This window comes from Tachyglossus aculeatus, chromosome X1 (assembly GCF_015852505.1).
Source record: "Tachyglossus aculeatus isolate mTacAcu1 chromosome X1, mTacAcu1.pri, whole genome shotgun sequence".
Lineage (NCBI taxonomy): Eukaryota > Metazoa > Chordata > Mammalia > Monotremata > Tachyglossidae > Tachyglossus > Tachyglossus aculeatus.
The window spans coordinates 56,507,038-56,519,096 of record NC_052101.1 but is presented as its reverse complement, the minus strand read 5'-3'; the positions used below and the strand labels follow the sequence as shown (position 1 = coordinate 56,519,096).

Here is a 12,059-nt window from a genome sequence, read left to right as displayed (position 1 = left end):
TCATCATAATAATAATTATGGTATTTGTTAAGCACTTCCTATGTGCCAAGCACTGTACTAAGTGCTGGGGTACATACAAGATAATCTGGTCAAACAGACCCTGTCCTTTATAGAGCTCACAGATTAACCAGGAAGGAGAACAGGTATTTAATCCCCATTATGCCTGTCAGAAAATCTGAGACACTGAACAATCAATATATTGAGCATTATGTGCTGAGCTGTAACATACTGGACTAGGCACTCGGGAGTGAATACAGTAGAAATGACAGACATGGTCCCCGCCGACAAGGAATTTATAATCTAGAGGCGAGACACATTAAATTACTGAAAAGGGATATGGGAGAGTATAGGGATAGGCCACAGTGTTGGGGGGCTGGAGGTGGAGTGAATAACAACTGCATAAAGGGTATAGATCCAAGGGAACAGCTGATGCAGAAGAGAGGGTGAATAGGAGAAATGGCCTAGTTACAAAGGCCCTGTGAAGTTAAGTGACTTGTCCAAGTTCACACATCAGGCAAGTGGCAGAGTCATTCATTCAATCACATTTATTGAGCACTCACTATGTGCAGAACACTATATTAAGCACTTGGGAGAGTACAATAATACTTCATATTAATAAAAATGAAGGCAATGATCATCATTACAGAAGTCTCTACTCACATAGACTAATTCTTCTTCATCACGTGCAGAATAGATAGCAAATCGTCCGCTTAAGGTGTACTCCAGGCTCCTTTGACCTTCGGCAGGGAGGTCGGGATTGATCGTGAATGTTGCATTGAACCTCAGGGGACAAAATAACTACTATGTTAATAAAGCAAGGATATGGGTAGGTTACCAGAACTAATGTGCATGCAAAGGTAATTTCTCACCAACATTGGTCCCATCCAACCCTCACCCCCTTGGAGTGGCAGAATGGCAAGGGAGAAAACCAGGCTGGAGAGGCTACGAAGAGGAGCACCAAAGGGACAGGAGAAACTCCATTTCTGGGTTTCAGACCAGAGAGGCCATGGTGCAGGAGCTGGAGAACTATCATGCAACCTGTCAAAGTTCCAGACATGTTAGTCCCTGTCATTCATTCAATTGTATTTATTGAGTGCTTACTGTGAGGAGAGCACTGTACTTAAGTGCTTGGGAGAGTACCATATAACAATAAACAGACACATTCCCTGCCCAAAATGAGCTTACAAGTCTAGAGAGGGGAGATAGCCGTTAATATAAACAAACTACAGATATGTACATAAGTGCTGTGGGGCTTGAGGCAGGGCTGGCGGGGAGAACAAAGGGAGCAAGTCAGGGTGAGGCAAAAGGGGGCTCAGTCAGGGAAGGCTTCTTGGAGGAGATGTGCCCTCAATAAGGCTTTGAAGGGGGTGGCGGGGGAGTAATTGTCTATCGGATTGGAGGAGGGAGGGTGTTCCAGGCCAGATGCAGGACGTGGGCAAGAAGTCGGCGGCGAGATCTCTGCAACATTGCCAAGATCCGCCCTTTCCTCTCCATCCAAACCGCTACCCTGCTCGTTCAAGCTCTCATCCTAGGCCGTCTGGACTACTGTATCAGCCTTCTCTCTGATCTCCCATCCTCATGTCTCTCCCCACTTCAATCCATACTTCATGCTGCTGCCCGGATTGTCTTTGTCCAGAAACGCTCTGGGCATGTTACTCCCCTCCTCAAAAATCTCCAGTGGCTACCAATCAATCTGCGCATCAGGCAGAAACTCCTCACCCTCGGCTTCAAGGCTCTCCATCACCTCGCCCCCTCCTACCTCACCTCCCTTCTCTCCTTCTACAGCCCACCCCCCACCCTCCGCTCCTCTGCCGCTAATCTCTTCACCGTGCCTCCTTCTCGCCTGTCCCGCCATCGACCCCCCGGCCCACGTCATCCCCCGGGCCTGGAATGCCCTCCCTCTGCCCATCCGCCAAGCTAGCTCTCTGCCTCCCTTCAAGGCCCTACTGAGAGCTCACCTCCTCCAGGAGGCCTTCCCAGACTGAGCCCCTTCCTTCCTCTCCCCCTCGTCCCCCTCTCCATCCCCCCCATCTTACCTCCTTCCCTTCCCCACAGCACCTGTATATATGTTTGTACATATTTATTACTCTATTTTACTTGTACATATCTATCCTATTTATTTTATTTTGTTAGTATGTTTGGTTTTGTTCTGTCTCCCCCTTTTAGACTGTGAGCCCACTGTTGGGTAGGGACTGTCTCTATATGTTGCCAACTTGTACTTCCCAAGCGCTTAGTACAGTGCTCTGCACACAGTAAGCGCTCAATAAGTATGATTGATTGATTGAGATAGACAAAATCAAGGCACAGTAAGAAGGTTAGCATTAGAGGAGCGAAGGGTTATAGTAGGAGAGTAGCGAGGTGAGGTAGGAGGGGGCCATGTGATTGACTGTTTTAGAACCAATGGTGAGGAGTTTTTGTTTGATGTGCAAGAGGATGGGTTACCACTGGAGTTTTTTGAGGAGTGGGGAGGCATGTCCTGAATGTTTCTGTAGAAAAATGATCCAGCTAGCAGAGTGAAGAATGGACTGGAGTGGGGATAGGCAGGAGGCTGGGAGGTCAGCATGGAGGCTGATGCAGTAATCCAGGCAGGATAGGATGAGTGACTGTATTAGCAGGGTAGCAGTTTGGATGGAGGGGGAAGGGCGGATTTTAGTGATGTTGTGAAGGTGGGACCAACGGGGGGGGGACAGGGACGGGACAGCAGCCTCAGGGACAGTGTCTCGAGAATTGAGTTTTAATTAATTTCCGTTCCGTTTCACTAACTGGATGTTTAAGTGCTGGTATTTAGATTATGAGCTCCTTAAAGGCTGGTGACAGAGTCTCGTTTTTCCTTTATCATGTTTTCCCCCAGTGCTTTGCCCAGAGGAGGCACTCAGATACCACTGAATGACTGATATGGACTTCAACTGGGGTGACCAGGCCTGAGAGCTTTAGTCTGAACAAGGTTCTAGTTCAAGTAATTTAAATTCACCAGACTACTCCTCGGGGGTAAATGAAAAGTACCACCATTAACAAGGTGGCAGTAGTACTAGAAATGGTAGTAGTAATAGTACAAAAAAAACCATTCAGTGTTCACCCAGTACAATGCAGTGTACTAATCGCTTGGGAAAGTACAAGAGAAGCATGAACTATGTTTCCTGCCCACACAGAAGCAGGAAACATTCCTCTATCGGTGGAGCCAGACATAAAAATATTTACAAATAGAGTAATCAAAAGAAATTAACTGAACAATCAATTATACATATATAAGTGATGAAGGAGGGTATAAGTATACAAATGCTAAAAGTTCATGTAACTTGGAGTTGTTGGGAGTCGACTGGGGAAGGCTTGTTGGGGGGTCAGATTTCAGAAAGATTTTGAATGAGAGGAAAAGGTGTGGCCTATCAGATCATACCATTTTACCAAGTTGGAGAGGTACAAAACATTCATATTTCTGGATGGTACTGTCGTAAATTCTTCTGGGATGACAGAGAAACTGATGGCTTGAAGATCTGTCATATTGCAGACAGAATTCTGATACAAGCCGTCGGCTAGGAGGCAGAGCAGATGAACCTATTAAAGGGGAAGGGAAGAAAAAAGTTCAGACTGAAACCAAGTAGAAATGTTGGCTGAAGAATCAACTTTTTTGGGGGGCGGGGGGGGGCAGCGTGAGGGGGCGAAGAGGGGTGGGTTAGAGGAGAGAACCCAGTTCCCTTTGATCTACTCTAATGGAAAAAAACTTGTTTTCAGACCATCTTCCCACCTTGTGCATATCCTCAGTGACTTCTTTATGAAAACGCTTGATTGTTCTCCGGAGATAAGTCTGAAATTCAATTTGCTCTTTTTCTCTGCAACCAATTCAAAACCAAAGAGTGAAGACAGAATCGGATCTAGCCAGATATGTCTCTAATGTACAACAAATAAATATTAATTCTTCAAAATGATGCAGTGACACTGACAGTATGGAATTTCTGTGTATTACTGTAAGGAAAAATGAATTATGGGGGTAGTAATACTGCACTTTGCCTTAGTGGCCCAGTGGATTTTGAAATAGATACTAAACAGGGTACATTGAAAACCGCCTAATTTAGAGTCACCGGCCTCACTGTCTAGCTAGCACGAGAGGCCATTTCTATCCGTTATCTTTATTTCAGAGTTTTGTCACCACTTATTATTAAACGAGTGCCTAGCTACATATATTACAACCATTCTAAGCCAGACGTATGCACCACATATATTTGCTTGGTAGCTGCTCTTATGCCAATTTCTTAATTCTAGGATGATGTGAAATATTTCTCAAGTGAAAATTACAATTTGATCCTGAAAACTCAGCCATTGCGTGAAGACAAGATAAGGGAAACGCAACTCGGGAAGCACAGAAGCAGCATGTCCTAGTAGAAAGAGTACAGGCCTTGAAGTCAGAGGTCTCAGGTTCTAATTGTGGCTCTGCCACTTGTCTGAGGTGTGACCATGGGCAAGTCACTTAACTTCTCCTGACTTTCCCATCACTGTTGACGGCACTACCATCCTTCCCATCTCACAAGCCCGCAACCTTGGTGTCATCCTCGACTCCGCTCTCTCGTTCACCCCTCACATCCAAGCCGTCACCAAAACCTGCCGGTCTCAGCTCCGCAACATTGCCAAGATCCGCCCTTTCCTCTCCATTCAAACCGTACCCTGCTCGTTCAAGCTCTCATCCTATCCCGTCTGGAATACTGTATCAGCCTTCTCTCCGATCTCCCATCCTCTTGTCTCTCCCCACTTCAATCCATACTTCACGCCGCTGCCTGGATTGTCTTTGTCCAGAAACGCTCTGGGCATGTTACTCCCCTCCTCAAAAATCTCCAGTGGCTACCAATCAACCTATGCATCAGGCAGAATCTCCTCACCCTCGGCTTCAGGGCTGTCCATCACCTTGCCCCCTCCTCCCTCACCTCCCTTCTCTCCTTCTACAGCCCAGCCCGCACCCTCCACTCCTCTGACGCTAATCTCCTCACCGGGCCTTGTTCTCGCCTGTCCCGCCGTCGACCCCCGGCCCATGTCAACCCCCTTGCCCTGGAATGCCCTCCCTCTGCTCATCCGCCAAGCTAGCTCTCTTCCTCCCTTCAAGGCCCTACTGAGAGCTCACCTCCTCCAGGAGGCCTTCCCAGACTGAGCCCCCTCCTTCCTCTCTCCACCCCCCCACCTTACCTCCTTCCCTTCCCCACAGCACCTGTATATATGTATATGTTTGTACATATTTATTACTCTATTTATTTATTATTTTACTTGTACATATCTATTCTATTTATTTTATTTTGTTAATATGTTTTGTTTTGTTCTCTGTCTCCCGCTTCTAGACTGTGAGCCCACAGTTGGGTAGGGACCGTCTCTATATGTTGCCGACTTGTACTTCCCAAGCGCTTAGTATAGTGCTCTGCACACAGTAAGCGCTCAATAAATACAACTGATTGATATATTACAACCATTCTAAGCCAGAAGTATGCACCACATATATTTGCTTGGTAGCTGCTCTTATGCCAATTTCTTAATTCTAGGATGATGTGAGATATTTCTCAAGTGAAAATTACAATTTGATCCTGAAAAATCAGCCACCGTGTGAAGACAAGTTAGGAGAAATGCAACTCGGGAAGCACAGAAGCAGCATGTCCTAGTAGAAAGAGTACAGGCCTTGAAGTCAGAGGTACCAGGTTCTAATCGTGGCTCTGCCACTTGTCTGAGGTGTGACCATGGGCAAGTCACAACTTCTCCAAGCCTCAGTTACTTCATCAGTAAAATGGGAATTAAAGCTGTGGACCAAGTGGGACATGGACCTGATTATCTTGGGTTTACCCCAGCATTTAGTACAGTGCCTAAAACGTAGTAAGTGCTTAACAAAACAAACAAAAAACCCCATAAAAAATAGGGATGCATAAATAACTGCGACATTAAAGTAAAAAGAAAATAAAATGTGCTTTTTAAGCTTTCAGCCAGCCAGTTTACTAGGCATCAGCTTCAAGTTTCCATGCTAAAGAATTTTCAGTTCTCTCCATACCTAGCAAAAGGATGAAGCCCTATTCAAAATGCAACGCCACGTTCAGGATTAATGAGCCAACTCTATTTTACTGTACTTTCCCAAGCACTCAGACAGTGTTTTGCACACAGTAAGTGCTCAAATACCACTGACTGATTTCAGAAGACAAAGATAAAAAGCAGCATCCACGATTATCACGATTACATCTGGGTGCAAAGCACTGTACTAGGTTCCTTGGAAACATAAAAAAAAACCCCACCCAATTTCTGCCCTCAAGGTGAAAATCATTTCGCACCTTTACTATTGCATCAGCCTCCTCACTGACCTCCCTTGCATCCTGCCTCTCCCCTCTCCAGTCCATATGTCACTCTGCTACCTGGATCATTTTTCTGAAAAAATGTTCAGTCCACATATCCCCTCCCTCCTCAAAAACCTCCAATGGTTGCCCGTCCACCTCTGCATCAACTCCTCACCAGCTTTAAGGCACTCAATCGGCTCTCTCCCTTCCACCCGGCCTCACTGATCTCCTACTACAACCCAACCTGCTCACTCTGCTCCTCTAACACCAAACTACTCTCTGTACCTCGATCTTCTCTATCCCGCTGCCGACCCCTTGACCACGTCCTCCATCTGGCCTGGAACTCCTGCCCCCTTTATATCTGAGAGTCCACCACCGTCCTCCCCTTCAAAACTGTACTAAAACCACACCTCCTCCAAGAGGCTTGTCCAGACTACGCCCTTCCTTTCCTTGGACTCCCAAGGCAAATGGGTTTGAGGAAGCCCCAGTTCTGGGGCTCTTTGCTCCCTCCATCCCCCCTTTCCATGAACCCTATTTGCTCTGCAGGGGGACAGTGAGGTGGAACAGTTAACAGTTAACTCCTTGCCACAGCGGGAAACATCCCAGGCTCTGCAGTGTCAAGGAAGTCTCCACTACACCTTCACACATCACAGTGAAGCCAGGAGATTCCCAATCAGGTCCAACAGCTTTTTAAGGGAAATTGTCAGTGTTCAGCATTCCTTCCTTGATTAAAAAGTTGCAATCACTCAATCAATGGGATTGACTGAGCACTTACTATGTGCAAAGCACTGTACTAAGCGCTTGGAAGAGGACAACACAGCAGAATTAGCAGACACGTTTCCTGCCTATGACAAGCTTACAATCTAGATGGGGAGACGGACATTAATATGAATAAATGAGTAGCTTCAAGTGTAGCAGGTACTGTTTCTTATTCGGGAGAGGGATCTAAACCGAGCAGCCCCACTGATCTTACCGTCTCTCTCTTATCTTTGCCTGTTCCAGGGTTTCGATCTCTATTTCCACAGGTTTGTTAGACCAGAATGGCTCAAAGAAAGAGGAAGATCCTTTCTTCTCATATGGCACGCAGTCTGTAAGTTCTACCAACAAAACATTAACATGAGTCCATGCCTGAGGTCCCTTTACTGTACACAGCAACCAAAAATAGTGGTAATTAGACATCAGATATCCAACTTAATCCTGTATAGAACAGTGCTTTCTATGGAAAAGCCACAACCAAAACCCCAAACCATGATTTTATATATTCCCACTTGGCAAGCCAGAGAGAGGAACTGAGATTGGAACCCATTTCTTGAATCCTTGCCCTGATTTACAGCAGACCACTTTGGCTATTTGGTTTGTGATGATCCTCTTCTTAGAGATACATATCTTCCTCAAAAGTTCTGGGAGTGGAGGAAGGACCACAATTAGGCCAAAATATATCTGCAATATACTCAGCTCTCCTATAATGCATGGGGTTGCATTCCTGCAAAACCCAATATTAAAGAAAACTCACGTTGTAACATTCTATCTGATGTGGCCTGTGTGCATGCCAATTGATTCTTCCATCACCACGATGTACTGTGTCCCGTCGGGCTCGTGTTGTGTGAGTGTTCCCGAATAGCATACTAGTCAAATCACCTAGTGAAATTGTGCATTATAGCATATGTGGCATATATAACTGAACGTGTCTGTCTTGGAACACAATTACGATTCATAAGACATAACCTAAAGAACGATGACTTCCATTGAGTGCAGGAAGGGAGAAAGAGGCGAGGCAGAATCAACATTAAACTAAACCAACAAGTTCCACGTCAGCCTAACAGAGATCACTTGCTGTCAAAGTGATTTCAGCATGAAGTTCTGCTACTGTGGGTTTGCCAGGCAGCGTGGCTGAGTGGGAAGGGCACTGGACTGGGAACCAGGAGAGCTGGGTTCTAATCTCAGCTCCACCACTGGCCTGGCTGGGTGACAGGGCAAGTCACTTAACTTCTCAATGTCAGTCTCCCCATCTGTAAAATGGGGATTTAACATCTGCCTTCCCTCCCGACAGACTGTGAACCCCGTGAGGAACTAGATTAGGGGTGGGAGAGGAGCCCTTGGTCACAGTAGAAAAGGAGGCAGAGAGTTGTGGGAGGCCATGTTCAAGTTCAAGACCTCCAAGACAGTGATCCCTGGAAAACTAGAGATTCCACACACAGGGCCCAGAGGCAGTCAAAGATGCAAGGTCTCAATGTGTGGTACAACAATGGTGCAGAGATGAGAGGTTTACAAAAACTAGGACCTGGGGAGTCTTTTGTGAAAGCATCAGGCTGCTGGCCTGGAAAAACTGCTTTACCACTTAGAGAAAAGTCAGTGAGTGTGGAAAAGCATGGGACTCAGACTGATCCAACTCCTGGGAGGGAGATGGCTCAATGTCAAAGGGAGGGCTGATGAAATCTAGAAGTTATCATGTGGATAGAGCCCGGGTCCAGTGGAGGTCAGTGGACCTGGGTTCTAATCCCAGCTCTGACAACTGCTTGCTGTGTGACCTTGGGCAAGTCGCTTCACTTCTCTGTGCCTCAGTTCTCCTGTTCTCCCTCCTACTTACACTGCGAGCCCCACGTGGGACAGGGGCAGTGTCTAATCCGATTCACTTGTATCCACCCCAGTGCTCAGAACAGTGTTTGACATCTAGTAAATGCTTAACAAACACCATAAAAAAGTGGGGTTACTGGGGAAACAATAAGGGTCAGTTTGATTGTTCATCAAATTGGGAGGATGGCAGATGTGGAAAGTAGAAAAAAAAAGCCAAGTCAAAATATATAACTGCTAGATGCCCAACAACTAAATGATGCCTAGGGAGGACCTTGGCACAATTGGCATCTCAGACTTGGAGGGAAGAAAAGCAGAGACGCAGTATAGAAAAGAAAGATTACCACCAAAAACGTTCAGTTTGTGTCTCTCCGCTCTTCAGGAACCTCTGATGCCCGCCCATCCATCTCCACATCAAACAGAAACTCCTTACCACTGTCTTTAAAAGACTCAATCAGCTCGCCTCATCCTATCTCATCCCATCCTGCACACTCTGCTCCTCTAAGCACCAGCTGTGCCCTGATCTCATCTAGCTGGTCGCCAACCCCTTTCCCACGTCATCCACCTACCCTGGAACTCCCTCCACCAGACCACCGCTCTCTCCATCTGCAAAGTATTACTAAGGTCACATCTCCTCCAAGAGGCCTTCCCCGCCCTCTTTTGCCTGGCTTGCTCTCCCTTCTGTGTCATCTAGGCACTTCAATCTATGACCCCTGAACACTTGATATCCCCCTCACCCCCAACCCCACAGCACTCATTTACATATCTTGAAATTATATACTATAAATTATTTATTTATTCATATCAATGCCTGTCTCTCCCTCTAGACTGTAAGCTCGTTATGGGCAGGGGAAGTTTCTGATAATTCTGTTGTACTGTATTACTTAAGCACTCAATATGATTATAGGAACTGTAGGAAAGATCAGGATGGGCACAAAGGCAAAAGTTGACACTGGGAGGGGCAACAAAGAGGAGCATCATAAAAATCTTACTGGATAAGGAGTGAACCCCTGGATGGAATTCCAAACTTATATAGGACACCTAACCAGGGGGAAGAACATGATCAGGAGACGTTAGCTGATACTGGGGAAGCTGTTGTTCACAATCTCAGCACAAGGACAAGGGGACACCCATTGAGGCTCAATTGTGGTAGATTAAAAAACAAAAAGAAAAACCCAAAAGGATACACTGCACACAAATGGTAGTAAGCAAATGGAACCTGTTTGCACAGGAAGTTGCGCAGGCAGAAAACATTAGTAGGTTTAAGGAGCATAACTTCATGGAGAAGCAGATTATAATGGTTTCCTAGAAGGAAAACTAGGAATGTTGGATGGCCCACCCTTCATGATTCAAATGGATCTCAAGGAGAGCAACCATCACATGGTTTCTTCAAGCATCTTGTCACTGTTAGAATATTTGGGCTGTAGGGGCCACTGATTAAATTCAGCAATGATGGCATTATCACGACAGACCCAAAAAAAATAAAATGACTTTACCTTCTACATCTTCCCACTCATCCTCTTCGCTGCTAGTAATTTTAAGCGCTGCCTCTCTTGGTGAATGTTCTTCCCCTCTGAGGGCACTTGGACGGCCACTGTAAATATTTTTTTAAAAAAAATAAGGCTCAAACGTTTCAGTACTACTTTTCTATGTGCCAAACACTGTTCTAAGCACTGGGGTATATACAAGTTTATCAGGTTGGACACAGTCTTTTTCCCACAAGGGAATTTAAGTATCTGGTTAAAATGTAAACAAAATGCCCCCTTTCCCTGGCATTTCATCCTTTAACATTTTTTTTTCAATAGTTTGAATGCAGTTCTGTTCCCAGTAGGTTTGACTTCTCTCATCAGAATGCATCTGAAATGAAACACCAAGGGTTGGGCTACTAATTTACCTAATAAGCCTACTTAAGGCACGTGTGCTTGCTGGAGAGAATTATTCACTTAAAAAAATAATTTTACCTTGAATCTCAAAAAAAAAAATCGGAAAATCATGCCTCAACTGTGCTACCAAACGTGTTCCTAGGAATCTAGGTCCACCTGGTTGGCTGAGCCCATGGCATGCTTTCCCACCTCCTCTCCCTACCCCGCTATTCTGCTGCCAGGCCCGATGGCCACTGGACAGTCTCCAGACCCAAGGAGGCCAGTGGCAGGATAGGGAAGGAGCCCAAGGCCCATAGCACCTGGATATCAACTAGGTTTCCAGGCAATCAAAAAGAAAATACAAGAAAGCAAATACGAGAAAGCACATATCACAGACATGCTGTCTTGTTTCCAGTGTCTCAACCAAGCATTTGCCAAGTTATCGGAGTTCAAATGCAACAAAGCGTATTACTTTTGAGAAGCAGCGTGACCTAGTGGAAAGAGCACAGGGCTGGAAGTAAGAGGATGTAGGTTCTAACCCTCCCTCTGCCACTTGTCTGCTGGGTGACCTTGGGCCAGTCACTTCACTTCTCTGTGCCTCGGTTACCTCATCTGTAAACTGGGGATTAAGACTGTGAGCCCCATGTGGGACAGGGATCATGTCCAATCTGATTAAGCTCGGGTCTACCCCAGCGCTCAGAACAATGCCAGGCATAGGAAGCACTTAATCGATGCCATAAAAAAATACACTATTATAGTAACTACAGTAATAGTTCCCAAGCTCCTTTTTGCTGGCTTCAAAAAATGAGTCTGGAAATAATTAATGCCTCAGTAGGTGCTGTTCATTTTCCTTTTGTTGTTGTTTTCCGACTGCTGAGGAAATTACCTTTATGTATTTTAACATGCTGATTAAAGAACAAAAAGCAGTGGAACACTACCCATTACTACCTATCTCAAAAGCTATTCTGATAACAGAAATGATTCTCAAACATTATCTACAGGTAATGGCTTTATCTAAAAGCAGATATATATATATCAGGATAAATTTAACAGAAAAATCCAAATACAAGTGGGGTTTCAGGAATTTATATTCATAAACTCATTAGGGGCCAGGAACACGTAACCCAATTCCATTGTAGTGTAGTCTTCCAAGCACTTAGTACTGTGCTCTGCACATTGTAAGTGCTCAATAAACCCCACTGATTAAGACACATGCTTGATCCTTATGCTATCGTCTTCATTCAGAGGAGTTAATGATAATAATAACAATAATGGTATTTGTTAAGCATCCACTATGTACTCTAGTCTGTGAGCTCACTATGGGCAGGAATGTGTC

At 45.4% G+C, this 12,059-nt stretch overlaps 1 protein-coding gene across 4 annotated transcripts in view; it reads right to left on the bottom strand.

Moving 5' to 3' along the window:
- The window catches only part of XPC (XPC complex subunit, DNA damage recognition and repair factor), a 31,290-nt gene that overhangs the window by 14,124 nt on the left and 5,107 nt on the right, over nt 1–12,059 (bottom strand). For all 4 annotated transcript variants that reach the window (XM_038771980.1, XM_038771978.1, XM_038771979.1 and 1 more), the window contains exons 3-7: nt 10,358–10,455; nt 7,264–7,387; nt 3,743–3,827; nt 3,395–3,552; nt 661–781 (exon numbers count right to left, since the gene is read on the bottom strand). In XM_038771980.1, the coding sequence (XP_038627908.1) occupies nt 661–781; nt 3,395–3,552; nt 3,743–3,827; nt 7,264–7,387; nt 10,358–10,455 (586 nt within the window). The remainder of the gene's footprint in view (nt 1–660; nt 782–3,394; nt 3,553–3,742; nt 3,828–7,263; nt 7,388–10,357; nt 10,456–12,059) is intronic.